Raw genomic sequence first — 27887 nt, 5'->3', positions numbered from 1 at the left:
TCTTCTGTTTGTGTTGAAAAGTTTTGTTGGCGAACTAAATTCACTTCACCCAGCATCCCGGCGCTTCGGGACAGTGCCCGTCCGGTCCCCGGCCCGTAACAATCGCAGCTAGAAAAAATGTATTCATGCGTCTATTTCAATATTTGAAATTCCCAACCATGTAATAGAGAAATATTTGTTTTGGAATTGACACGAACATTTGCACACGCCGAGAAATGTCGTGTAAAGAAATAGAGACCGTGCACAAAAGCGCCTGCTTTCAGCGAAATTGTTTATTGGTTGTTTTTTTTTCGTTATCTTTTATTAGGCACAGAAATCTGGCGTGTCCACTTGCACAGTCAGTGCCGCAGCGTGCCGTCGGGGTTTACGTATCCTATTCGTATCTGCTCATCGGGCTTCATCAAGCAGTAGACGGCCGTAGTGCACAAGAAGACGAACTGCAATTCAAGATCAATGCGTCTGCATGCGTTCTTTTCCGCTCGTATTGGAAACAAGCTGTGAGGAATGAATGAAACATGGCTTACGACTATAAACTCCATGTGCAGCAATATGGAGACTGCTTGAACGTATTCACTTTTCTCCATGACGAAGGTGTCGTACATAATTGCAGCGAAATGACTGAAAAAGAAACGAGCGTTCGTTAACGTTCACGTCGTGTGCAACAGTGTCCGCTGCAATATAAATAGTAATTTTCGGGGATGCTTGTGGGATTTCATAAGTAAAAACTAAATGTACAGTTCGTACTTTCCACCGAACCAAATCCAACCTATTACGAACGTGTTATTTTACATACCCATTATTATCATCATCCGTGCATGATCATCATCACAGATGGCTTGTTTTGTAGAGTGACCGATGGGCTAATAAAACCAAGTCTATGGGAACTTCTGCCGACTTGTGCGGGGTCTTTCGTCGCCTTACAACATATGCAAACCGATTTCTTCCCTTCGCTTGTACTGACCCTCGCGACGGCTAACTGCTATTAGCTGCAGCTACAACAGCTACAACAACCAACACGACAATTTTGTCAGTAAGCCCGTAAGCGTCCGTTTTGGTGCTCCTACCTCTTTTTAGAAAAGGGCAGACAAGGATTCTTTTAAAAAATTAAAGCTTGTGCACACAGTTACCTACAGTATGCGAGCTTAAAGTTAAAGCTTGTGCACAAAGTTCACCTAGAACCTGCGAACTTAAGGTGATTGCACACCCTAATATCGTACCGGACCCCTTGCTGAATCACCCGAAGAGCTACCATTGTGGATGGAAGAATCGCGCCAACTAACCTGGTCAAAAACAACTGTCATTGCGTTCCAGTTGCTCAAACACTGTGACAGGTCTGTTGAAGCTTATACAAAGAAAAACAGTGTTGTTCGCCTTTTAACAGGTAGAACATTGACCGTTTAGTTCACCTTTGAGCAGGTAGAAAATTTACTTTTTAATACCAGGAAATCATTTTCCACCAACAATTAGGCAACGTCACAGTCTAGTCTGGAATGAAATACAGATTGTGAACGAAAATGTACGATGTTTACTTTCGAAGTTGTGTCACAATTGGTAACCTACAACGTGGTGCGGCGTATGGACTTAAGCATCACCTCTTTTGCTTTTTTATTGCTTATTTTTCTTTCGTTGTATTTCGCTGGCAGCTTAGCACTAACTGTTTCCAAATATTTTGTCGCGTCGATATTTACAGGGTTTCATGCAATTATTAACTTTGCGTACGTGACATATTCATACGATATGTAGACGCTTTCACGGTTTGTTCAACTAGACTGTTAGATGCTCTATATATATTTGGCATTACCTCCTGACAAGAAGTTTGAGAAAAAAGACAGTGCTCATCCGTCTTCCTTAGTTCGTTATTTGTCCCTTATAGCACAGCCCTTTTTTTCCTGCAACCATAGACATTGTGGAAGTCCTTGAAACCCTTTTTCTTGCAAGAGGACCATATCGACAGTGAAGTTGCATTTCATATTGCGCACATGCGCGAGTAAAATACAGAATTTTTCACTTTGAACTCCTACTCTGCCCGGTGCTCTACTACTCGCCTCGCTATCCGTCTCACTTAAAAAAATAAATTTGTTGCTTTTCTGATCGTTCATTAGATTGAGATATGATATTTGCAAAGCTGTCCTATGGTATCCTATGCTATGCTATGAGGGTTTAAGGGGGGGGGGGGGGTGGAGAGGATGAGATGGGTGAAAAGGGCCCGAAACTATTTGGCGTGGGGTGCCGACACCTTATCGGGCCCGTGGGGGGTGGGGTAGGGAGCATAAAAGGAATGGATAGAGGGAAAGATTAGGAAGAAATTTAAATGAGGTAAGAGGTAGAGTTTCGAATTGGGGAGGGCAGCAACTGCTTTGCGAGTGTGCTCAGAAAGAACGCCGTGCGAAAGGGGCGCCAAAAAAGGCTAAGAGAAGAGCAACGGCGGCTAGAGATAGATGTCAATGGCTGGGGAATGCGGAATTGGTGCCCTAAGAGTAACTCCCCTCCGGTGGTCGTAACGACGCCCGAACAGACCGCGGGGGCCCGTAGGTAGCGAGGAGGGAAGCATGCCGACTGGAGGTGGTTGCTGACTAAAAACATCGACCCTCGATGAGAAACTGTGCCTAAAGGGCATTGAAGCGCCAAAACTGCTTTTTGTTATTTTTTCCGTCATCCCGCTATGCACACCGGAAGCCAGCGATTACCGTACCGTTTTTGTAATAAGGTAGCGCATAAAAACAGTCCTTACCCAACATAAATCGCTGTGCATGTGAGCCCAGACAGCACAATGTGGGAGTACCGCATGTTGTTGCCATCTCTGTAAAGAATTTCAAGGAAGAACACGAACGAGAATGAATCATCCAACAGGACCTCATGCGGAACAAGAATGAAAACATGAGCTAAACGTTTCATTTCATATGAGGTGTGGCTATTAACTGTTAATTCATATCAAAATGCTGCAGACATTACATTGCCTTTATCTCCTATACCTTGCAGTTTGACTACACACCCACACGCACACACACACACACACACACACACACACACACACACACACGCACGCACGCACGCACGCACACACTCGCGCAAACACACAAGCACGCACGCACACGCACGCACACACACACACGGACACGCACACACGCACACACACGCAAGCGCACACACGCACGCACACGCCCACACACACGCACGCACGTACGCACGCGCGGACGCACGCACACACCCACACGCACACGCGTACACACACACGTGCGCACTCACGCACACACACACGCACATACACACACACACACACAGAAGCCCACAAACACGCACACGTACACACACGCACGCACGCACACACACACGCACACACACACACACACGCGTACGCACACGCGCACGCACACGCACACGCAAGTCAATTTGTTTTTCCTTTTGCAAATTCTTTAAAAATATTCTGTAAAATTTATTGATTGATTGTTGGGTTTAACACGCTGACGCAACGCAGGCCATGAGGCGCGCCGTAATGGAGGGCTCCGGATTAATTTTGACCACCTAGGGATCTTTAACGTGTGCCGAAATCTCGTACACACGGGCGTTTTTGCTTTTCGCCTCCATCAGAAAAGCGGCCGCCACGGCCGGGAATCGAACCCGCGACCTCGGGTTCAGCCGCGCAACGCCTTAGCCACTGAGCCACCGCGGCGGGTAAAGAGCGGGCTTGCTTCTAGCGAAGGAAATAAGGTGTCTCCGAGTATTTTTAACTTATCGAGAAGTTTTCTTACCTTTCTTAAGTTTTCTGGAAGTTTTCATCGGAGGTTTTTTTAACTTCCTTTTTTTTAAAACGTAGCCAGTCCTGAGTAAACTGGGTCTGGGCGTTTTAAGCCACGTAGACGTACTGGCTCCCGAGAAGCTAAAAGCACGCTCTTTGCGTGCATGTTTTTGTTGCACTAAGCGCAGCTTGATCAGATATCTTGATGATGATGATGATGATGATGATGTCCTCAAATTTTTTGGCACGTACCCACAAGGGGGGATTGGCCAGGGCTAAATCGGTTAAAAACGTGGGGACTTCAATAGCTCTACTTTTATCTCGTCTTTCTTCGACGCTCTTTTTAAAGTGTTTCATTTACGTTAATAAAGCCTAATTCAACGAGCATGTTCTATTAAAATAACGCTGTTACTCCAAATTATGTACTTATGTTTTTTTTTCTCACGCACGTTTTCTCACGCACGTTTTCTCACGCACATGCACCAGGAATGCCGCCAGTTTCAGTAGTGTTTGAAGGTCTTGCCTGCATATACTTTGTACTCACACTGTTTCTTGAGGAATAATTTCTGCAACATGACTTAAGGACGATTTCAAACGAAATGGTGCCGCGGAAACTCTACGCTTAAAAATGGACGTAAAAACGTTGCCATGCCAATAACTGCGTTAGTGTGGGCAAGACTGCCGAAATCCCGTAAAATCCAATTATGCTTAACTACTCTACAAGAAAAGACGATGACGACGAAAAAATGAAGGAAGCTCACACTAGCGGGTAAGACTTGAAGGTAGCGAAGCTGGACGCAACAATAGCGTGTTTCCTCTTTTTCACCTCACGGCGTTGTTTCAGCGTCGCCGCTGTACGAGCGACCACAGCTGGATGTTCACCCAACTCCATCGCGCACGGCTCTGCGCGCCCATCGCCTTCGGATTGTAGCAGCGCACTCGGGCGCTGCTACAATCCGGGCACTTGCGGAAGGGGGTGTGGTTTGACCTCTAGCTCTCAAGGTCAAAACTGGTCACCCCGCGAAGACTGCCCGAGGCAGCGTACTGTAGCTTTCGCTACAAAAACAAGTACTAGCGCTCGCTCGCTCGTCGCACACACATACAGGCACGCAAACGCGTTCACTAGCACATGCACGCACGCACAGAGATAGAGAGACGTCATGCGCTAGCCGCACGAGTCACTGTTGCCCTTATAGCTTCTGCAGTCCCCCCTTGTGCTGTTTCGCATTTGCCCGTGCGTCCACACTAGCTTGATCTATCTAGCTTGGACGTAAACGGAAGCTTGTAAAAATGTACTCGTACTGTAACGATTCACTTGGTCAAATGAGACTAAAGATAATTCACGGCAAGTACCTAAACCCGATTCAGGAAATGTGCGCCTGTGCAACCCCAAAGCAACCCCGGAGGAGTCGCCATTTACCCAGTGAGCAACCTCCGGAGGGGTCTCGTAATTTTTCGGGGCGCTAAACAGGGCTAGACACAGGTGTCGCTGCGATGTGAACCTCATCTGATTTTACAGTAATTTCTAGTGTCGTTCATTTCGCTCTTACACAGCGTGGTGGTAGCAGTGCAGAAAAGATGACAGGAAGGACACCACGCAGCCATTCCCTATGAGAATCTGGTATGCTGCGAATGCGCAAGCTCGTTGTTTCCTGCAGAGACGGCATGAGCAGAGGAATGTCACCACGGAAAGCGGAATTTCCGTTCGCGTCTCTTATTTGTATTACTCTTGCTTTCATGGTTTCTAATGTTACAAAATAAAGAACAAGCAATTCCGAATGGCGAACGAAAAGAACAGGAAATCATCATCTTTCCAAACCCCATCCATCTCACAACCATACCACTCTTCCCGAGACAAATGGATAGCCTGCCGTGACGAAAAGCGTAGAAAATTATATACGTTACGCTGTATCTTGGTAGGAAAAACGTGCCATCAAAGAGGGAAAGAACCAGACAACACGGCGCTAATGCTTCTTTTTCTTTTTTGTCCCTGTTGTTTGAGCGCCTTCACACCAACATAAGTCCCTACCAACTAGCCCAACTTTCCGTTCTTTTGATATAACCTTTACTTTTTTGGGTATTTATATGAATAATTGTATCCACCGCTCCAGAATACCAGCGGGGGGGGGGGGGGGGGCACAGTCTTCGCGTTAGCCTAGTTGGCATAACATCAGATTGTGGGTTCAGCTACCACCCATAAATCTTGTTTTTCTGCATTTCATTTCGTCTGGCTAAAGAAATACACGTACTTCAACATAAAAAATGAATGAACTCCCTCCCCAATGTCTTTCTTGGCGCGTTCTTGCCAGCTTTCTTTCCTTGCTGCGTTCGACAAGCCCCTCATTTCTAATTCGCTACATTCCAAGTAATGGTCTTTATTCTCGCGGCCGTGTTGCCATGGGTACCTTGTGAGTGGGCTCACGGTTTCCGGGGCGTTCTCTAGGTGCACGTTTACAAACCGGCGGACAGAGCACCGATCCTCGATCGACTAATTTAAACGCGTCAAATCTACCCGCAAAGGTCTTATGCCGTAAAAGCTAGTGCCAAGAAACGTGCCCGAAATGTCTCCCATATAGGAGGACAAAACGAACACATAAGACAGGATCGCCCTTCCCCTGTCCATTTTGTTCAGCTCGTCCTTTCGTTGCGCATTCACGCATATACACCCAAAGTTCTCCAACTCGCTGAACACCAAAAATATAATTGACCGGGGAGAGGACAGACAATCCATCATAACAGCCGCTGGTCAGCATTTCTTGCAAAAGAATGCTATTTCGAAGAGTATGCAAAGCGTACGTTTTTTTTTTTTTTTTTTGGTTTTGCTCCTGTTACTTACGGATGTTGTGCCATGCTTTCCAATGATCCAGGAAGGGCCAGCCCAGCAATGGAGAGGACGGTTCCTAGCAGCGACATCCCGCGCATTGTCACCTGCACGCCGCAATGAAGAGCACTACAGCATTATGCATCAGTGAAAACACCGTGCTCAATAAAGCCCGTCTCACGAGGTCAGATAAAACTTGCCTTCGCAGAATGGCCTCCCGGGGAACGTCATTTTAAAGCAAAGCTTAAGAAATGGGGTGCGGTGTTGTTAACGTCCGAGATACACGAGCGAGCATGCGCACACGTGTATTATGTGTTCAGAGTTTAAACTTAGGCCTAACAAATCCAAACTATAACTGCGCAATGAGGCTCATCCCAACCTCAGATTCACGAGAGTTTTAACAGCAAAGCTGCTTAAGGTATTGGTTGCATGGCCAATGGACAAGAAATAGCTAGAAAATGCCGAGCGCACGTGAGCTAGCGTTTCGTGATCTTTCTTGTGACATGATATGCACGTGGGGGATTGGCCAGGGATCTGGCGTAAGGAGGGCTAGTAAAACGTCTTGGCCATTTGAATGAAGAAAGAGCATATAGAGAGAATTTGTTGCGCCGTCAATGAACAGAAACACGCACGTCACCCGTCATCTGCACGTCACCCGTCACCCGTGCCGTCCAATCCATTGTGCTTGGAAAGTCGCATCAAGCCAGTTACGCGCTCGACTGCTGCTGTGTGCTGGCGCCCCGTCTTGCTGTGGAAGACGTGACAGCGGGACTTCGCTGAGGCACCGATCAACCGTTCCTTCAAAGATTTCGTTCCCGTACCGCTGTCCAGTAAACGTCTGGTTGAAGAAGATTGGGCCTATTATACTACCGGCGTAAAGTCCGCACCACACATTGAATGACCCCTGGTACTGGTGCCGAGTGCGCTTTACCCAGTGTGGATTGGAGTCGCTCCAATAGTGTGCATTGTGCAGATCTACCTGGCTGTTTCTGCAAAAATTGGCTTCATCTGACCGCATTGCCTTGGTAAGGAAGTATGGTGACTCTTCAGATTATGTGAGGATCCAATTTGAAAAATGCGGGCGATTCTGAAACTCCCTGTCTTCCAAGCATTGGTGCAGGCTAACGTGGTACGGGTGAAAGTCCGAGTCCTTTAGAATCCTCTAGACTGTCAACTTGGACATTGGTGACTGGGCGGCCATGTCTCGCACGCTAGCTTGAGGGTTTGCAGCCATAAATGCAAGAACATCCGTGCGTACGCTTGTACTCACAGACGGAGTCCTCTGCCGCTGTTGTTGAAAAGAACAGGTTTGTCTCAAGATTTCATACTTTATGATGATTGTCGATGAGTTGGGTTTACCGTCAAACTTCCAAGACTGATAAATCTTTGCGGCCTTTCTCTTATTGCCAGTTGCCGCTCCCAAGGCAACGATCATGTTGGCCTTCTGCTCATTAGAAAAAGGCATTGCGACTGGGGCAACGCAAAACGCGCCTTTCAACATTCGAGCTGATTTTGTCAATTTTTTTTTGTTGGGACAGGTTCTGGGGGAAAAAACGAACCATCCGTGCACTCGATCTACTCTAAGATAACCGCTATCATATCTCGTTTTCAATTAGCATTATACGCGACGCGTTGCTTCCGCTGGGACAGATAAGACAGATAAATCAAACACTCGTTCGCGATTTTTTCTTTCTTTCTTTAATTTATTTCATGCTGGCTAATTAAGAGAAACGTTGTTCGAGGGCGCTACTTTGCGATGCAAGTGGGATCGCCGTCACATGGTATTTTTCATATTTCGCGGGGTTTCTTTATCAGTCAGAATAAATGAGCACGTAGTTCTTCGCTGAAAATACCGCAGTTAGACGTCTCTCCTCTACCTTGATGATTAGGAAAGTATTTGTCGAGTTAGATAATTAATTAAGATTGATTATTTAAATCTCATTAACGAAAAAATTCTGCCTGCTAGTCCACTGCACTAGAAACATTATGCACTAAGTTCTCTTCGAGTAAGGCAATTGCTCTTTTTTAAATCTTCGTGCATGATAGCTGGGACACCCTATATATATATATATATATATATATATATATATATATATATATATATATATATATATATATATATATATATATATATATATATATTATTGGAGAGGCCTTCGCTCTGCAGTGGGCGTAGATAGGCTGGTGATGATATATATATATATATATATATATATATATATATATATATCATCACCAGCCTATCTACGCCCACTGCAGAGCGAAGGCCTCTCCAATAATTCTCCAATTACTCCGGTCCTGTGCTAACTGCGACCAATTTATCCCCGCAAACCTTCTCTAGGGATCCACTCTGTTACTCTGTTACCCTTAATGACCAACGGTTATCTTGCCTTCGCATTACATGTCCTGCCCTCGTCCATTTCTTCTTTTTAATTTCTACTAATATGTCCTTAACACGCGTTTGTTCCCTGACCCACTCCGTTCTCTTCTTGTCCCTTAATGTTACACCTATCATCTTCCGTTCCATTGCCCGCTGATTCGTTCTCAATTTAAGTTGAACCCTCTTAGTGAGCCCCCAAGTTTCTGCCCCGTACGTGAGTAGCGGTAAGATGCAGCTGTCATACACTTTGTTTTCAAGGACAATGTTATGCTGCCATTCATTATCTGACAATGTCTGCCGTATGCACTCAACCCCATTCTTATCCTTCTAATTATCTCTGCCTCATGGTTGGGATACGTGGTCACAACTTGGCCTAAGTAGACACATTCGCTTACGACTTCCACTGCCTCTCCACATATCTCGAACCGCTGTGCTGTCCAGAGGTTATTGATCATTACTTTGGTTTTCTGCATAGTAATTTTCAGGCCCACGGCTTTAATCTGTTTGTCCAGTGCGGGAAGCGTGCTTTGCAATTCGTCCCCCGAGTTATTTAGCAAGGCAACGTCATCAGCAAATCTGAGGTCACTCGGGTATTCTCCCTTAACCCTTACTCCCACCGGTTCCCAATTCAATGTTCCAATGTTCCAATCCAATATATATATATATATATATATATATATATATATATATATATATATATATATATATATATATATATATATACAGGGCAAATGGTAAATGGTTATCACTGATCAGTGACTTATACGGCACTAGTCTGGTTCAGCTTAGTGAGACTAAAACAGTTATGCTGCGACATCAGGCGTACATTATCGTACAAGCTGGATTTGACGCTTTTTTAGGTGCGAAGCATCTGAGCGCTTCGCAATATCTGTAATCCGTGCTTTGTCCGGCGTGCGCATGCGTGCTGAGCGTGCGCGAGAAAAATTGGATTTGATTGGATTGAATTGTATTTGGATTGGAATGAAATGGATTGGAATAAACTGGATTGTATTGGATTGGATTGGATTGGATTGGATTGGATTGGGAATCGTTTTAACAGCAGTGAGCACTCTCACGGGTGATTTATTGTAAGAATGATCCCCAGTGCTTCGCCCACTCGCCATGATTCACTTCGTGCAGATGCGTGATTTTTTTTTCTTTGTATTTCGCCACCCCCAATATGTACCAACGTTACTAGAAGTAACGTTGATATGTACAGCCTGCGTAGCTGGGTGTCGAACCAGTAAACATATGCCATACTTGCGCCTCAAGATGTCAATCTCAATAGGAACATTCCTTCAGCCACCCCATAATGAATAGGGAACAAATCGAAACTACACGTAAACGTCCACTTCCGTATCAAAGTGAGCTACATATGTGTTCGAAAATTATGCAGGGCGTAAACTGGTACTTAAATATTCATTTCAGTTAGAATTTCACTTCGTCGGGGAGTATGCCTAATACCCAAACATAAATTAATGCAGCAAACACGATTTGCATGATTATCATATTTTCTCCTTACTAGATATAAATTTCCTATTAGTCCTAGCAGTGCACTAATAACCCAGCATAGGCCTAAGGCTGATTCTCCGTACATTGTTCAATGTGAAAACCTGTTTGGCGCGGTGAATTTCCGTGTACATTCCGGCTTTCGTTTTTTTCAGCCGAGCCTTTGCCCTTCGTCTTGGAAATTTGATTGAATGTAGGGTTTAACGCGCCGGCGGAAAGCAGGCGATGAGGCGCGCCGTAGTGGAGGGCTCCGGATTAAATTTGACCACCTGAGGATCTTCAACGTGCGCCGAAATCTCGTACACACGGGCGTTTTTGCTTTTCGCCTCCATCATACAAGCGGCCGCCGCGGCCTGGAATCGAACCCGCGACCTTATGCTGAGCAGCGCAACGCCTTAGCCACTGAGCCACCACGGCTGGTCGTCTTGGAAATTCAGGATAGGCTTCGCTTCTCTATTTTTAATACGGTCGAACAGCAATAACACCTGCTAAGCCTCCATTAGCCTAACGACCGTTCTTTACCCTTGCAAGAAAACCTAAAAATAGCTCCGGGCTGGCAGGCGTTGGATTTCTTGAGAAAGGGTGCTCACCTGGTCCCAACTCGATCGCAGCCACAGAGTGGAAGCCAGTATGCAGACTGGATTGGATAATACCGCCAGTGCGGAGGTGCCCAGCTTCTTGTCCAGAAACTGCAAACGTGACGAAGTAGGGGAAAAAAACGCGGAAAAAAAAGGCAGTGAAAGCATACGTAGTTCGGTGTCGTTTTGCGAGAATGAAACATCCTTGAGCCTAAAGCCAATGCTGCTAGGCTATAGGCTACATGTAATGCGTGATTAGTTTTCAGTAAAAAAGAAACTGTTCAAATATTAAGAGCCTTACGGCTGTTTCTTGAGCGATGCCTAAATATTTATTTATTTATTTATTTATTTATTTATTTATTTATTTATTTATTTATTTATTTATTTATTTATTTATTTATTTATTTATTTATTTATTTATTTATTTAGTTATTTATAGTAACCTGAAGGTTTAGGCTGGGGAAACTGGTGCTTTGCTGCTTCTGAAACACAACGCAGCCCGTAAAAAACAAGTATCAAGACATAGTAAACACCGGCAGCGTAGTAAAGTGGAAAATTTATTGATTGTAGGGTTTAACGCGCCGACGCAACGAAGGCGATGAGGCGAGCCGTAGTTTAGGGCTCCGGATTAATTGCAATTGCTCCGGATTAACTGCAACTCAAGTGCAGTAAGAGGGGCCCTGAAACGTGCTTTGGAGATTACATACTGGCGTTGTCGCTAGGTGACCTGCCCAATCGCAGCTGAGTCGTGCATCACTTCTTTACTAACAGGATAAAGATGAGCCGCAGAGCTTCAAATCACTTTGGTTGTCCCTTCCTGTAATTTTCACCGTCTTTTCTACAACGTTTGTGCGTCGAGGAGGGAAAATCTACGCGGTCGGGCAGCTTTTCATGCGTTTCCGGTAGAGCCCAAGCATATTCCTTGCATTGTCTGCGCACTATTAACTGGCTCCATCTGTCCGACACTTCTAGTTACATGTCGTTGTCTGCACCATGCTCACAAACCACCATGTCCGTCAACCTTTGTCCTCTTTTCTTAGCTTATGCTATCATACGCCTTGTGATGAGGCTTAAACGCACTTTTTGAACTTCCGCTGCAGCCTGCTAGATTGCCCAACTCCTCGCTGGACGAGGCTTATCACAGTATAAGCCCAAACGATCAGTTCCTGCCCCGAAGTGCTTCATAATAACTGATGTTTCTTCTCTTTTTATTTTATTCTCTATAGGCCTAAGCGTACAAAGCACTTGTTTACAAAAAGTCGTAAACTCTCCGGGGTTCCGAAAAGCTTCCGGAAATGTGCTTCGCAGATAAGATATGAGCTCCTGCTGGCAGCCGTTTTTGTTCCTCTTTATCATGCACGCAACAAGCTTTAGAAGCCTTAACCACTACCTCTGCTGGAGGATGCACCAACTGCATCAGCCGTACGAACGACCTTTGAAGGATGTACAAGAACGACGAAATTCAAGCTACTTAGTTTCTGAACCCGTTATGATTATAGGTCGTAATTTCGAAACACTAGACAATGCTGCGAGCCCGACCTACAGGGAACTTCGTTAAGGGTACAACAGGTGGCGCCACAATTCTGCTCTAACATAAGCGTAAACCGGAAGTGGCACAGAGCCCTCGCTGTGTGGTGCCGGACACCACGGGTCAGCGCGCATAATTAGCAATGCTGCTACCTCCACAAAATTTCGGATGGCGCAAAGAACTAAAAAAAAGTATTCTTAGACGCCCCGACTACTTCGGCAATATCTATGTTTAACTTAGTTCTTGCGGGATGGTATTGATCGAAGTGGGTTGTCAGGGGCCCCGCGCGGGCTGCATGAGATCAGCCGGAAGTGCTCCACGACACGTTTTATCTCCAAGTTTGAACATTGAGCACATTCTTAAAAATACCTCTACACTCGGGTACAAGTTAGGAACGGCAATAGCTCATGTATGGTACCAACGGTGTCGTGACGCTAACGCGCGCACGCGTGTTTTAATGAAGATTGCGTTTAATGGGTGACATCGTGTGCCGAGTTTAGTGGTCGGCCCTGCAGTAATTCATAAGCAGATTAACACCGAAAATTTCACTAAAATGACTCGTGTTGCGTTAAAAATAATCTCAATAACGCACTCTGCATTCCGCGGTGGAACAGCCGGCTGTGGTGATGATACGCAGGGGCAACTTCGGTTGTCGTTCTTAACCCTGTAATGTCCAATGTATCATATAAGATACGCCATCTTTCGTATTTTGTTTACTCGCACCTGGTCATTTAGATCGCCAGGAAATCTCCACGGTACCTATTATAACTTATAAGCCTTTTTTCAAAAAACTATATCTCGATAACCGGCCGCATGGAGTCCCAAAGACCGTTTAAAGATGTGTTCCTCCATCGTAAGCGCGTCCGCGGTTCTGCACGTACTTTCAATGGGTGTATGATACACTTTTTTACGGGGTATATCTTACATTATATATTTATTTTATAGGCAGGTGTACATATACCTACATGTAAATGGGTATATGCTATATTATATAGCTACAATATTTATGTTGGTATATATACACGTACTTTTTTTGCGTTTATGATACATTATGTTATTTTATACACTTGGAGAAAAGAATTTTTTATCCGAATTTCTTTATTGTTTGAGTTGCAAACTATAATGTAATAAAGCATTAGAATAATTTACTGTTTTCATCGTTTGGGCGTTACAGGGTTAAGTGGTGCCCGAGTATGGCGACTTGCATTCGCAGTAGAGATTGGAAAATGAGTTTAAAGGCTTCTATTGACGTTGAGCCAGACCTTGTTTGCGACGTCTGGCAGAGACAGGCGGTTGCTGACGAACAGCATGACAGCGTTAGCCATGATTGCCAAGTCCATGATAACGTTCGCGTCCGTGACAAAGCTTCCGATCCCGGTCCTAAATCCACCAAACCTCTGCCCTGAAGAAAGGAAAGGCACAAAAAATGTGACATTTTTCACTTCTTCTGCTTGTTGACATCATAAATAGTCGATTCTACATGCATCAATGTTTCACTTTCCATTGCCTCTCGCTACAGATTTGGGTGTCCGCCGTCGGGCTATAAATACATAATAACAACAAAAGGTGTTCGAAATATCTAGTGAATTAACGCTGCTTGGGGACTATTCCTGCGCAATTGGTTATTTTGGTATGTACGAAGGCGTGCACGACACCAGCAGAGATAGGCTCCACAAAAGTATGACAACTATAACCAAACAAGCAAGAATACGTACCACTCATTCCTAGCAAGTAGCACGCTTTTATGCCTATCTTGTTTTCGTCGGAATAAATTTATGGCTTATTCAGCCCCACCCATCGCAGTTACGATTGAACCTGCCAAGCAAACACATAAATTCGTCATTGTCATGCGCAAGACACCGTGCATACCCAACACGGTTCACCCAAACAACTCGATCTATGGGCCATGTGGATCGGCATGCGGCTTCAGCCGAAGCCCGGCTACACAATTCATTCAACCGCCTGAACATGGAGCCCATCTCTTCCTGCCACACGTACCAGGGCAATGCTCGCGGCATCGTGCTTCCTGCTCACAGCCCAAGGCTGGGCCCCCTTCTCGCGTAAGGCCCGCACGACTTGGCGCAGATTTGTTTGCGCCGTTGGCAGTTACACGCGGCGTTTGGCGAGGCGAACCGAGTCGCCGAAGTTTTCGCATCGGCCGAACGCCGCCTCCGCCGCCCGGCAGCCGCCTGGTTATTTGCAGCGCTAATTACGCGCAACGTTCGGCCACCGCCTTCCGCGGGCTCGCCGACCAGAAGCTCGCCTCGGGGTAATATGCACGAACCGCGTGTTTATCAAAGCCGGCCGCCTGTTCAACTGCACGCAGCGCCTGCCGACTTCCGTTGAGGCGGGGGAGTTGACCCGATGCGCCCCCAGATGACAAGGCCTCGGACGAACGCCATCGCGAAGAGAGGGGGCTTAATCACCGCCTAGGATGAATACTGCGAGTACTGACACCAAAAGTAAACGTAAACTGGAAGTGGGAGGGCCTACCAACCAGTTATCCTGAAAGAGAACGGAAAAGAAAAAATCTCATTGGCTTAAGCACTAATAGGCCTGTCCGCAACACCCGAGTGGTCATCTGTTCCCGCTTCGGGCTGGTGGTCATGTTTCGCGACTTGATATTCGTAGCCTGCCCTGTGTGAAGTGACTTTGGTATGAGTTTGAGATTTTGCAATTACGGCAGGTCTTCTGGCCTTCAATTTGGGAAGGGACTATTTGACCGGTGACCTTAAAGGCTTTCTCGGCATGTGTGCCACGCTGCCGTGTACTCACTATAAAGGGGCAGCTCGGATTGAGCCCAAAAGGAGCAGAGCATCAGCAGGCATCCTACGCAGAGGAATGGGAACATCAGGATGCGGGCCTGTCGAGGGAAGAAGATGCAGAGAAAGAGGCAGGTCAAGCTTAGAACGTTTCAACGACACTGGGATACCTTTACATAACAGTACAGCGGGTATGAAGGCTGATAAGGGGCAACGTGGCTCCATTCTCTCTAATCTTATCCCCCTCTCCACTCTCCATACAATTATTTTCCTCGTTTCCGTTTCACGCTTCACCTCCACGTCTCCCTGGAGCTTTCCATTGCAACATTAAATAAAGCAAGCACGTATTGGACGGCTGTCATTCGGGAAGCGTACGTGCTTCAAACGCCATTGCCGTTGCGTCCAAATATTTCCGAACTAGAATTACGTAACTATGGTCTCTGGTTTCAATTAGCATGTGCATTTACCTAAACATTTAAATAAAAATACGATAACTTAATTTATAGTTGCTATTTGGCACGATTTTACAGGCTTTAGATGCACGCAATGGCCACTTCGCTTTATAAATTGCCACCAAAAAAGCACCTCCTCTGCATAACCACGTGGAAGACCGATCCCCCACCACACCGGATGTCCACGTGCACTATCCAACAAGCGCTCACGCTCAGTGAGCACTTACTCCAAAAAGGAATCCACCGCAGTAGGACCACACCGCCATACCAAAGGTGAACGTTGCGGCAAGTCTGGGCTGAAAAAGACCGCGAAGTAATTGCAAAAAATTGAAGCCGTTCCACTCAATGTGAAAGCCGTCGGAAGTGCAGAGCAGTGATTCGCCATAAAGGGCTGTACCGCCGTTATCCGCTTACTGCTACCACCCCATGCAATTCAAATTTCCCGCCTTCGCAGTGCTCGCGCGCCCCCTGCCTGAAACTGCGCCAGCAGGAGTTCTGTTCTCTCTATGCTTTTCTCCCCGCACGTGCTGGCGCTGCACTGCCACATTTTGCGTTTACTATGGTAAAAACAACCCAACAAGCGTCCTTAACTATAAGGAACGCGGGCGCATTGTTGAAGAAGAACAAGACATTACGCAAATATGAGACAACAAATCAATACAGAAGTGATATTTGCAGTGTTCCTTTATAAAAAAAATCAAACATGCTTGACTTTTGCGAAATTAAACACTTCATCAACTGCAGAAAATGAATTCACTCCGCCGTCGCCTGCTGTCGTCCGCGCCACAATAGCTTCTGCCGCCATTTTAAGAAATCAACCGGCAACACTTACGCAAGGTTCCACTAGATAGGTTCCATGTTCTGCTTGCAACGCACGTGGAGTAGGGAAACGCGGTTCTATAAACGTTGAAGTAAGGCGCCTCGATTAACGCGCGTCTTCGCCGTACGGCAGCGTTCGCATCGAGACACCCGGTTTGGAGCAGTGGAACGCGGGAAATTTAAAATGATTTAAGCAAACCTTTGCCGTCTTTACATTGGGAAGAGCGCGACGCAAGAGGAACAACATGAGAGGTGAGAGGGAAAACGAAGGGAGGCATTTACTTCGCAAAAGCAGATAAAGACTATCGTCTTTTGACGGAATTTGCAACGAAAGGAGCAGATACGCGGCCAATTTTTTTCTTCAAACTTACCGAAAGTTTTATTTGCGCTGAATAACGGGAAGATGTATGACAAGCGCCAGCTTTTCACGAGTTTAGAACGCTTATGACTATATAAACCGCTTGGCTTTCGAAGCCTCTGGGGTACGCCGCGAACAACAGCGTTACCCCGGGACGCCGCCTTGGTGCTCTGTATACTTGGGTCGAACGAGCGAGCTAGACGACAAGGCGAGCGCCTAAAGTGCTCTGCGCTCAAAGTTTGCAGGCGCGATCAGTCAGATCTGCGCTACAGTAGTGAGTCAGCATCATTTATGCCCGTTTTGTTCTTTTACAATCATAGAGGCACTGATTAAAGTTATCAAAATAATCTTTGTGCAAAGACGTTGACAAATGGAGTTTTGCGCCCGCCCGACTGCACGCCTTCGTCGCATAGTCTCGGCGTTTTTCTGTTTTAAAAAATACCTCCAGAAGACCCTGTGTAATGCTATGACGTGCTACCCCTTTTGTTGTTGGCGTCACTAATATACGAAAATGGGGTCCTACGAAGTCATTTTTCAAGGGGCAGTATAAGAGGTTTTATCAGAAGACATGAATGGGCCAAGGTATTATATTTAATACCTCCATAAAACCCTATGTACCCATACAGAGTGTTGTACAACAAGCCCCTTTACAGCCACCTTCACGACTACGCACAAAAGGCTTTCCTAGGAACATATTTTTAGGTGCAATGCAGAACGTCTGATACCGAACTATGATGGCCGAATGGAACCACCACCGCAAGACCTCGTGTATTGCTATGGAAAGCTATACACCGAGCCACATTAAAGTCGGCCGCACTACTCCACAATAATGCATTGCTACGAAGAGATTTTGAGGCGCCATGTAAGCCCTCTGATACCAAAGGAGGAAAGCCCTAGAGACACCCCATGTATCCCAAAAAAGGCCCAATATACCGAACTCATCTGCAAGCCGTTTTGGTACCCTTCGTGTTGTCGCTGACGGCCATCTCTTATCACACTTCATGAGAAATATGGAGCTTTTGTATTAGTTTTAGTCCTTTTCCTAATGAGCCCCTCGAATTCTGAGTCAACGAGTTCAATAACCGACCTCCAGAGGCGTCATGTGCTCGTTCTCAGCTAGATTCTTTTTGCCCTCGTACTGGTTTTCAAGTTATAAGGCTTAGAAATTTTTGCGCAACCCCAAATGACCCGCGTGCCGGAAATACTGCGAACTAGACAGGCCAAGAATTCTAAACCTACTGCAGGGGATGGAACAAACTACCCGAGACAGCGACACAAAGTAAGCTGTGAGCTGTAGGTATTGGTTGAGTAGCGCAATGATAAGGTTCGGTGTTCGACTGACGACACTCACAGATCTGGGTTTGGCAACGTAAACATAGTCTTATTTATCTCAACACGTGCTTTCAAGTGTGGCACCATGCCACGTAGAATTTTAAACAACCTGACCTACTCGACCGTCTCTGCACACTGCACTGCTGCCAAAGTTATAACGAGTACCTCAGAATTACCAAACTGAGCAAGAAGGATTTTTTTTTCGTGCATGTACATGGTTACTCACAATCAAAGTAAGAATTTCTCTCGGAAACTGGGCGCATAAGATGAAGAAATATCCGGGAACCACCAAGGATGCGCCACACCCTTGAAGAATCCTGATAAAGCCAGTCAGGAGATCACGCCTAAAGGGCTTCAAAATCCTGAAACCAAGATTGGGAGTGGCACTTGGTGAGTAGTTAGTATTGTTAGAGTAGTTAGTAGTTAGTATAGATTCTGCCTGACTAACACTATTTTGTTCTTTTTTGTTTATATAATATTTTTGGAATAAACGCATGCACTTGCTCGTAAAGAAAGCAGCAGAATCCTTCACAGAAGAGTCCCCAACTGAACAGCCTTCGCATCTTGAAATCGTTCAGCATCTGTAAGAAAAACATTGCGTTACTGATTAAAATTGGAAATCTCAGTAATCACTGCAGGAGTACTATCCCTCCACCTAACGTCGCACATCGCCATTTTCCAGATGTATTCCAGCCGAAAAAGGTCACTCGGCTGTTTCCGGAGACAGAAGAAGCCTTACTGCCACCCCGAGTAATACGTAACGTAGTTTATGTTGTTTACTTGTTTAAAACGAATCAGATAAAAATTCGGTAAAATCAAATAAAATGGCAAACGCACCCTTAAAACGTCCACTTGGAATGCAATAAGCATGACACTGCTCTCAGATAATCTGCGGGTCTGTAGGACACTGGGAGAAATTTCAGAGGCTTTCACGAATTTTAATTTGGGAGATGAGTAACCCTTTACATTACATTGAAATCTCCATTTTTTAAACGAACTTCAAGTTGGATAACCGCTTGATTATGCTTTAATAAGCCTTATAACTGTCTCTTTTTAAGTAAGAGGCTTCGCTTTTACATGAAACAGGAACTTAACGCAGCGAGAAAAACTCTAATGTTGCGCAAGTTGTCGTACTCCATTATTGCGCGCAAAGGACGCAGGTTACGCAACAGTCGCCAGCTTACCAATCTTGCTGTCCATGGCGTCGTGAGAAGAGTCCCAACAATGTAACAGCCGTGCAAACCATTTGAGGCCAGTGCGCCCGATACTTTCCCTGGAGCGTACAGCTGCGAACCGAAGCCGAAATCGTCCCCCACTATAAATGCGCCCCCATTCGTTGCTGAGCATCTGCGGTTGAAAACTAATTTATTGGTTGATTTTGATTGTTGTGTTTGCCTGCCCCTTTGTGTCGCCGAGATTAGATTTTCTTTCTAACCATGCAGGCAAGTGCATCTTTGTTGTCCAACCGTTAAAATTTTAGTGCTCCTGTTAATGAAAGGTTCCCGTTTTCAGCCGTAACAGCTGGTGGCTGTTTTACGTTATGTCCTTCTTTCTCTATTCCCCCTACCGGGTTTTCGATGGCATTTTATTCCCTTCCACGGCATCGTACTTTGCTTTTTGCTTATGAGCTTTATAACCCTACGACTTCGGGAAGGTGTACCATTTCCTCTCGGGAGTTTTAGTGAATGTGGTCACACTCGTAATGAAACGTGTCGTACCGATTTGATTTCCTTCCTGAACACCACAAATTATCTACCCTTTGGGTATACAAGCTTTCAATGCTCTTTGTTCTGAAACGTCTTGCGTTAATTTAAAAAAGCAAAGCATCAGGTTCGTTACGTGGTCTGCTTACATTGCCTATCTGTGTTCTTTCTACGATTTCTTTCCGCTAATCGATAGATTCTTTTACTTTTTATTTCACCCCCTTCTCGGTATCCTTTTCCCTTTCCGTCAGTTTCGTTTCTTGGCCTCATCCATCTTAGTTTTTTACAAACCTATAATTTCATCGAAGCCGTAAGTTTTGTTTGGATGCTGATTTATTTCGTCTTCCACCACATCAGCGATGACCTCTAATTTTTATTTGTTCGAAGTAGTTCCTCCAAATACATGCTGCTGCACCTGCCCTGAGTGCGCTTCCAAAGCGCAAGGTAAGCCGTTTTGTTCGCTTCCTAAGCCGTCTGTGTCCCTTTCGTGTTTGTCTTCATTTCCTGCAACCTCAATTGTATAAACTGATTGTGATACTTAACTATAGTCTATTCTGGACTAATATTTTCTCTGTATTTTTTGTGGTGCACCGTATTTTGTACTCGCTATTTTATTTCATCATCTTTTTCGTCCCCTCGGCTCTCAGAGCACCGATACCAAAGCTTTGTATGTTCCAATGCACTATATTTATTTATTTATTGTTTGTTTGTTTGTTGGCTTAATTTCTTCTTTGTTTGTTTGTTTGTTTGTTTGTTTGTTTGTTTGTTTGTTTGTTTGTTTGTTTGTTTGTTTGTTTGTTTGTTTGTTTGTTTGTTTGTTTGTTTGTTTGTTTGTTTGTTTGTTTTTGTTTGTTCGTTTGTTTGTTGCTCACCGCGGTTTGACAAAAAGGCTCGAGGATTGCGCAGGACATCCCCTGTAGGAAGGCGGTCAGGTAGAGGAAATGCAGCCGGATCCTGGGCGGTATATCGATGCGTTGCTCTTGGTCGAAGTTTTCGGGGTAGGGGGTACGAGGCCCGGCCGAGTCCGTCCCAGCCACCGTCACGTCCAAGCTGGCGGCATCTGGCAGGACCACCGGAATTTTCGCATCACCGCATTAACAGGCAGCAAAGCGATCTTTCGAATCCTCAAATCGGTCAGTCCCTGGCGCTATGGCTGGCCACCTACTTATCCTGCGGCGGCGTCCTTGCACGAGCTTTCTAAACAGCGGATTTCAGCTGCGTCCACTACACGCCGTCAATATGTTACAGTGCTCTTCCTGCAGTGCCCACATAAACTGCCGACAAACTGCGACAGCGTTCGTTCTGTAACCCGTACAAATACTGATACGTGACATCGCCTCCACCATTGATTTTACGTGGCAGCAGTGAAAATCAGACGAACGGGCCATGGAAGGGGTAAGAATATCTATTTACAGTGTGTACAAGACTGCCATGAGTGGGACAGGGCAAGGCAATGCGCCACCGAAAACTTCGTCTTGGTCACATGTTTTGTGCACAACGTAACGCGCCACCGCCTTCTGTGTCGTCATCTCAAGGCGCGACAATACTAGGGAAACTCTGCTCTCAATTTCCCCCCTTCCCCGTACACCGGTCGCACGATTCCCGTGTGAGATTTCGGTGTTACGCAAAGTCCCGACTACTAGAGTAATCGCCCTCCATATCTTTCTTCCTCTCTGTTTTGTGGCGAAGTTGGGACGAGGCATCCCTCTGACTACCATTTCCTTGGTGCAACATTTGAAGAACGCCGTTTTATTTATTAACTGCTCCCTTGTCGATCAGGAGCATCTCCGCGAAAAAGTGAGCGACTGGCCCTACACCTAGCAATATGAAAACACGGCAGACCACTACGCGCGTACGAGGGGGAGGGGGGCGGGAGGGGATGTATTTATTTATTTATTTATTTATTTATTTATTTATTTATTTATTCAGCTTACTACATTCGCCCAGAGGGCATTGTTGTAGGAGATATATAAAAAGCGTTCAGTGCAGAAATGGAATCATGAATCTCGTAATATACAAAAAAAAATCAACAGAGGCAACTTTTAAAAGCTTGCAGCAAAGAGCATTGTACCACATCAAACTACAACAGAGCCGAAGACAAAAAATAAAAAAATAAAAGAGAAAACAGGAAGGAAAGACGAAAGGCGAAATAATAAAAAAAAATGCCATACTATAGAACGAGTCACAGCGGTCATCAAACATTGCAATGGGTAGCAACCCGTAGCAGCAATAATGAATAAGAAAAAAAAAACAAAAGACATTTTTGACCGGAACAAGATCACGGCAATTCAAGAAACACCGTTTTCAATGTCGCCATGTAGATAACACTTTAGAGCGATGTCAAATCTACCACCAGATGCGCAAACGAACTTCCCGGAAGCTTATTCCAATCGCCAATAGTCCGCCAATTGTAGCTAAGCAGTTCGGAAATTACTGAGACTGGATACTGACCTCAGAAGGGAGGAAGGGTGTCCGTTTTGAACTGCTTTGTTATTGCACCATGACAAACTCTACTCCTGGTTCTGGCACTCGAGGGCGCCAAACTTCTTTATTTGTGAAGGGACCATATCCCTAGCCTTCCTTCGGTACGGTGGTGGCGAGACTCGTGGTCGGCCTTTGTAAGCTGTTAAGGGGTAACCACATGCGACGGCGACGAGCGATAAAAAAAACGTAACTCAATTGGTACAGCAGACAGGTAGTGTGGGCGACAGCGACAAGCGAAAAAAAATTACATAGGCCCGTCCCCATCACTCGGTTTTGGTTGTCTACAAGCGCGCGACCAGCGACCGCGACAAAGGACATTGGCGGCAGTGTATGACTTTTTTTTTTTTTGTATCGTGAGCTACACTGGCCGAGGTTGAGCAGTTTCGCGTGACTCCTGAAGAGCCGTGCTGCTTAAGCGCGGCACGTGGCGGCCCGGTCCACTTGATGATCACTCGAGGGGGGACCGGGTGCGGAACCGATGGCTCGTGCATCGCAGCAACACCGCGCTGCGCAAGCGCGGCACGTGGCGGCCCGGTCCACTTGATGATCATACGAGGGGTGGAGGGATGTGGAACCGATGGCTCGAGCGTCGCAGCAACACCGGCGTGCGCCTGTGGAACCACACCCCACGCGTCCCGCGTTTTCGCCGACCTCCGTTCCGCCCGTGGCGGCCCGGTCCACTTGATGATCATGCGAGGGGTGGCCGAGTGTGGAACCGATGGCTCGTGCGTCGCTCCAACACCGGCGTGCGCCTGTGGAACCAGCTTAGCTCTGGGGCGATTGGTGACGCTGCGCTGGAGCCGCTTGATAAATATGCATGTGTCACATAATGCGTATACCGTGTGTGTGTCATTAAAGCAGCAGTAAGCATGATAATCAAGCTAATCCTAGACAACCTGGAAAGCTAAAAATAACCAGCTTAACTCACGCTACGCATATCCTGGCATAGCCGAGCTAAGCCACTGCTAAGTTTTTTGCTTGTCGCTGCCGCCCACGCTACGTGTTTGCTGTAGCCTTTGAGTCACGTTCCTTCGCGTCGCTCGTCGCCATCGTTGCATGTTCGCTGCAGATTCCAGCAGCGCCCAGTCGCGCTGTGCGCGCGGTACTTTTGTGCCTAGAAGATACTTAGAGGTACTCAAAATATGGTTACAAGGAACTAGAAGTACGGTAGCGAGTGTTCTTCCGCAGCACCGCAACTGTCGCAAGAGCAAAGACTGACGTACGCGCTTGAATAAAAGAAACCGACCTCTCTGCTGTGGCGGTCACTTTTTGCGAAATTCGATATAGCATTCGTACAATCGGAAGAGTTGTCAAAATCCGGGAGCCTCGCGGAAAATTCAGGAGAGTTGGCAGGTATTCTTTCTACGCATCCCCTCCACTCGGCCCTCTCCTCCCCTCTTGCTTATTGCACCCGCATGGGCTCAGCAGAACGCTTCTCTTAACGCTCCTCTTAAGCGCAGAAAAAAACAGGGACACAGTAGACAAAGACAAGCGTTACTTCCAACTGAATTTCATTGAATCAAGGTGAAATATATAGCAGCAAAAATACAAGAGATACAGAAAAGGTTACGATTATACACAGATTAAAATAACGGAATCGCTTGCCGCTGTCCCACACGTGTCAGCTAGTCATTACCACGACCAGTTCTTTTTTAAGAAAGCTGCCTCCTTATCGGACAAGGCTACTGATGTCGTACTGACACACTCAAAATCACCTGGTTTCATTTCAGCTGCCTCTACTATCTCACGCGTGCGCTGATCAGATTTGTGAAACAATATCACAGAGTTTTTAAAGTATGGTTCACACTTGGGGCATTCACCGCAGCGCTTGTCCTTGTCTCCTGTGTCCCTGTTTTTTTCTGCGCTTAACAGGAACGTTATGGAATACCAACGAGCCCGAACGCAAGCCCTGCTTCTCTTAAGCTGCATCAATATATCTTGGCTCACTTCTATGAAAGGCAGGTTTAACGATTCCGCATGGTTCCTACAAGAACAAAAGCGTTGCTTTCTATGTTTTGTGCCCCTCTGACACACCACCACCACCCCATCAGTGTGGACCAAGTCTACCGCGTAGAACAGTTCCATCAAAGGAAGAAAATGCAAATAGGCGCAACTAGTTTAATGACTCCATGAACTTATATCATTCCTAGAAATTAAATCGAAAATTACATTCGTTACTGGGTATCTCTCTCCTGCTGGGAGCCGAAAACAATGCATTACAGGGACAGTGAAGATGCATAAAGAAAGTACGATGCACAATAGCAACACGAGGGCTGCTTCCCCAGTCACGGCAATTTTCATCTAGCCATAAGTACCATGCTACGAAATGCTCCCATGAACGTCTGTTCCTTCTATACATTTGCAACACTTATATCGATTGTGAGACGTAATTGCAGCTGGCTACGAAGAAAACGACTCACCAAATTTTTTGGCGTTATCGGAAGATGCACTGGCTGGGTTTCTGGCATCCATCGGTGGAGTGCTGCCAGGCAAATAAAATATTTTTCAGAACATTCGCGAATATAAATGTCTAATGTTTCTTCCACAGCCTTCAAGTAAAAATCTGCTGAAATTCAGAGAATTGCCTGGTAAAACGTAGCATTCATACGCCGCTTGCCTAGAGTGGGAGTTATTTAGAGCCCAATTTTTTTTGTTTTTCGACCATTTATCTCCAATTACGGTATTAAAGATGTTTGGTCCGACAAATCTCCAGTTTTGTGGAAATTCAGGGCGTTGCACGGTTCACTGTTCTGGCTATGTTTTTATTTTGTTATTTTGTAGTTTTTTTGTATAATTTTATCTGACCAATAATCTCCAATTACCCTATTATAGCAATAAAGGCGTTACTTCCTCCAAATCTGCATTTCTGTGGAAACGCAGGGCGTTACACGGTCCGTCATTTTTGCTTTTTTTTTCTGTTTCTCTTATTTTTTTAGTGTGTCAAAAATTTTTTTAGACAAAGTATCTCACTGACGCTATTATAACGATTGCAGGCGAAATTTCGCGAAATCTGCATTATTGTGGAATTCACACAGCCACCGTGCTGGCTGTGTGAATACGCGGCAAAGAATGCTACGAATTAAAAAGCGGGAGCCAAGGAAAAGTACAATCCCGGCATTTCCGGTGCAACGCATGCCGTGAATTAATCTTGTTAATAATATGCCGTGCACCCACCCTCTCCCCCGTTCAAACCAACCGAAATGACACCAAACCACCTTCGTTTAGGAAAAGAATAATTATAATTGAGCTAAGGAAAGATTTCCCCCAAAAAATAGATGACTGGTCTTGCAAAAAAATTTAGCCGGGTACTTCAGTTTGCCTACGTGCTTTGAAGGCGAAAGTCTGGTGACGCTTATTAACGACCTGTTTTCTGCTGCGTCGTATTGGCGCCTCTTTCTTTCTAGCTTTAATTTCGTTGTCCTTTGGAACGAATTGCTTCTACCACCTTCTTTTCTGCTGCACCGTGTTTGCGATTCTTCCTTCACTTTCGTTTATTCCTCTTACGGTGCGAATTACACCAGGGAGCAGGCTGACACGCGCCCCTGCGTTTCTAGCAGCACGACCCGCCGCGGTGGCTCAGTGGCCAAGGCGTTGTGCTGCTGAGCACGAGGTCGCGACTTCGATTCCCGGCCTCTGGGGCCGCTTTTCTGATGGAAGCGAAAAGCGAAAACGCCCGCGTGTTCGAGATTTCGGCGCGCGTTAGAGATCCCCAGGTGGTCAAAATTAATCCGGAGCCCATCACTACGGCGCCCCTCGTCGCCTGCGTTGCTCTGGCCTGTTAAACCTCACAATCAATCAATTAAAAGGTTCTGCACGGTTCTGCACGGGTGTTGAGCACCTCTTCTCCTCACCTGCCATCTCATCAAAGTGTCACGCGGCACGCGCTATTCTGAAACCTTTAGGTTTCTAATTCGCAGTTTTGTGAATCTTGTGATGCGGGCAGATTAGTCCCTCAAAGCCACCAATTCCGCGCCAATCCCCGAAGAGGGCATTTTCAACGAAGAAAGGAACACCAGCAGCGACCACAACTTTTGCTCCACCCGCTCGAAACGTGCTTACGTAGCAGAGTCGTTTGATCATCGGGCTGCTACTGTGAAAAACAGTGTTCAAACTCTAATCGTTCAGATGTTCTTATTTATGTATTTACTATGTAATTGGCGGCCATTTCCTTAGCCGGAAAAATATTCGCACTGCATGGCTCGACCCCAGGGCGCTCGCCCTAAAAACCCGCGATTATACCCCTAGGCCACTCTGGCAAAACACCGGAGCGCGTTTAGCAGTTGCTCTAAAGAAAGGAAGTGTTGCGAGCAAACCAGTGGACGGCGCTGCGTGCGTACAATAAGTACCTGGCTTGTACCCACAGGAGAACGGAATCTCGCGTCGCCACAATCTGGCTCCTCGGCTCACACAAAAACGGAGTACAACAGTCCTACCGACGAAACTTAATGCGAAACAGTTCCAGAGGTTTTTTTTCAGAAGGGGGTTGCGTCCGTTCTGCGGTATGGCGCGGGAAAGCTAGCGTGAAACCAACTGCCCAGCGAGAAATTGGGTAAGGTTGGCAGCTAGGTGTCGATTAAGTGTCCAAGCTGCGGGGACTTCCTCGATTACGCTCGCTTCCTCAAAAAAGAACTTACCTTGTGCCGGTACGAATGGCGGGTACAGCAGGTGTGATTCAGGGCAAGAAATGAACACTTCTTTTTTGTTTTTCTTTGTGTCACGGTAACGCGTGGTCTGTTTCTTCTTTTTTTTTTTTTGCGCTCCTGACCACCCGCATACTCATAGAAGGAGAGTGACAATGATTTCCTACGATGTTGCCGCGAACAATGCTTCTGTTTGTATAGCTCTGTTTTGTTTTTACCATCCGGCGGCGCCCGGCTTTCAGTATTTCAAGCTGCGTGCATGTATCCCTTCCTTTGTTTTGAAAACCGCACTGGCTATCTCATTTTGATAGGGAGAGTGTTTGGCCTTAACGTCACTAGCCTAGAATAATCTTCTTTGACATCTTGTGTTCTAGTTGTAATTCGACGTTTCAAGAAACAACCGCGCCGCAAGATACTAGCTGAGCAGCCGCCGTGGTATTCAATTCGCCGACACTCGCCTGCGCACGACACTTTGTTAACCGCTGCTTCGCCGCCTGTGTATTCTTTGAGCTGTCAGGCGAGCACAAGTTCGCCCCAATAAACTTGGTTTTCCTTGAAGACAGCTGCGTCGTCTTTGGCTACGTGTCAATATACAATACAATATTATGTGTTTAAAAGGTTTCTAAGGAACAGCAGTCAATGGAGGAAGTTGTGACATCACACAGTGACCTGTTCTCAGTCGGTTATCCTGCTGCTATGTCTGTTTTTATAATGAATGATACTGTAACAATGCCATGTTTACATGAGATATGCACAGAGGAATAGACATGTCGTCCCTGTGGTAA

General features: G+C 46.0%; 1 protein-coding gene across 1 annotated transcript; it reads right to left on the bottom strand.

Annotated features, from left to right (window-relative positions):
* Window positions 1-295: 295 nt before the first annotated feature.
* Window positions 296-26320, bottom strand: LOC144173807 (uncharacterized). The gene is made up of 14 exons (XM_077702064.1): window positions 26314-26320; window positions 20851-21038; window positions 19460-19561; window positions 18780-18856; window positions 18502-18637; window positions 15994-16062; window positions 15328-15415; window positions 13815-13954; window positions 11037-11135; window positions 6573-6664; window positions 5287-5388; window positions 2732-2800; window positions 525-618; window positions 296-437 (listed from the first exon to the last, which is right to left on the bottom strand). The coding sequence occupies exons 1-14, from the start codon at window positions 26318-26320 to the stop codon at window positions 339-341; spliced, it is 1362 nt and encodes a 453-aa protein (XP_077558190.1). The 3' UTR covers window positions 296-338.
* Between the last annotated feature and the right edge of the window lie 1567 nt (window positions 26321-27887).

This window comes from Haemaphysalis longicornis, unplaced genomic scaffold (assembly GCF_048455015.1).
Source record: "Haemaphysalis longicornis isolate Haplotype H1 unplaced genomic scaffold, Haemaphysalis longicornis Haplotype H1 scaffold_3, whole genome shotgun sequence".
Taxonomy (NCBI): domain Eukaryota; kingdom Metazoa; phylum Arthropoda; class Arachnida; order Ixodida; family Ixodidae; genus Haemaphysalis; species Haemaphysalis longicornis.
Note: the sequence above shows the minus strand (reverse complement) of the source record. Positions and strands in the feature narration are given on the sequence as shown.

Bases quoted from the DNA above. Each gene is read 5' to 3' on its own strand.
- LOC144173807 (XM_077702064.1), bottom strand. The intron at 18,857-19,459 runs GTAAGCTGGCGA...TTTTTCTTACAG, and splicing joins CGCCATGGACAGCAAGATTG to ATGCTGAACGATTTCAAGAT. The intron at 16,063-18,501 runs GTGAGTAACCAT...GGTCTTTTTCAG, and splicing joins GAGAAATTCTTACTTTGATT to CCCAGACTTGCCGCAACGTT.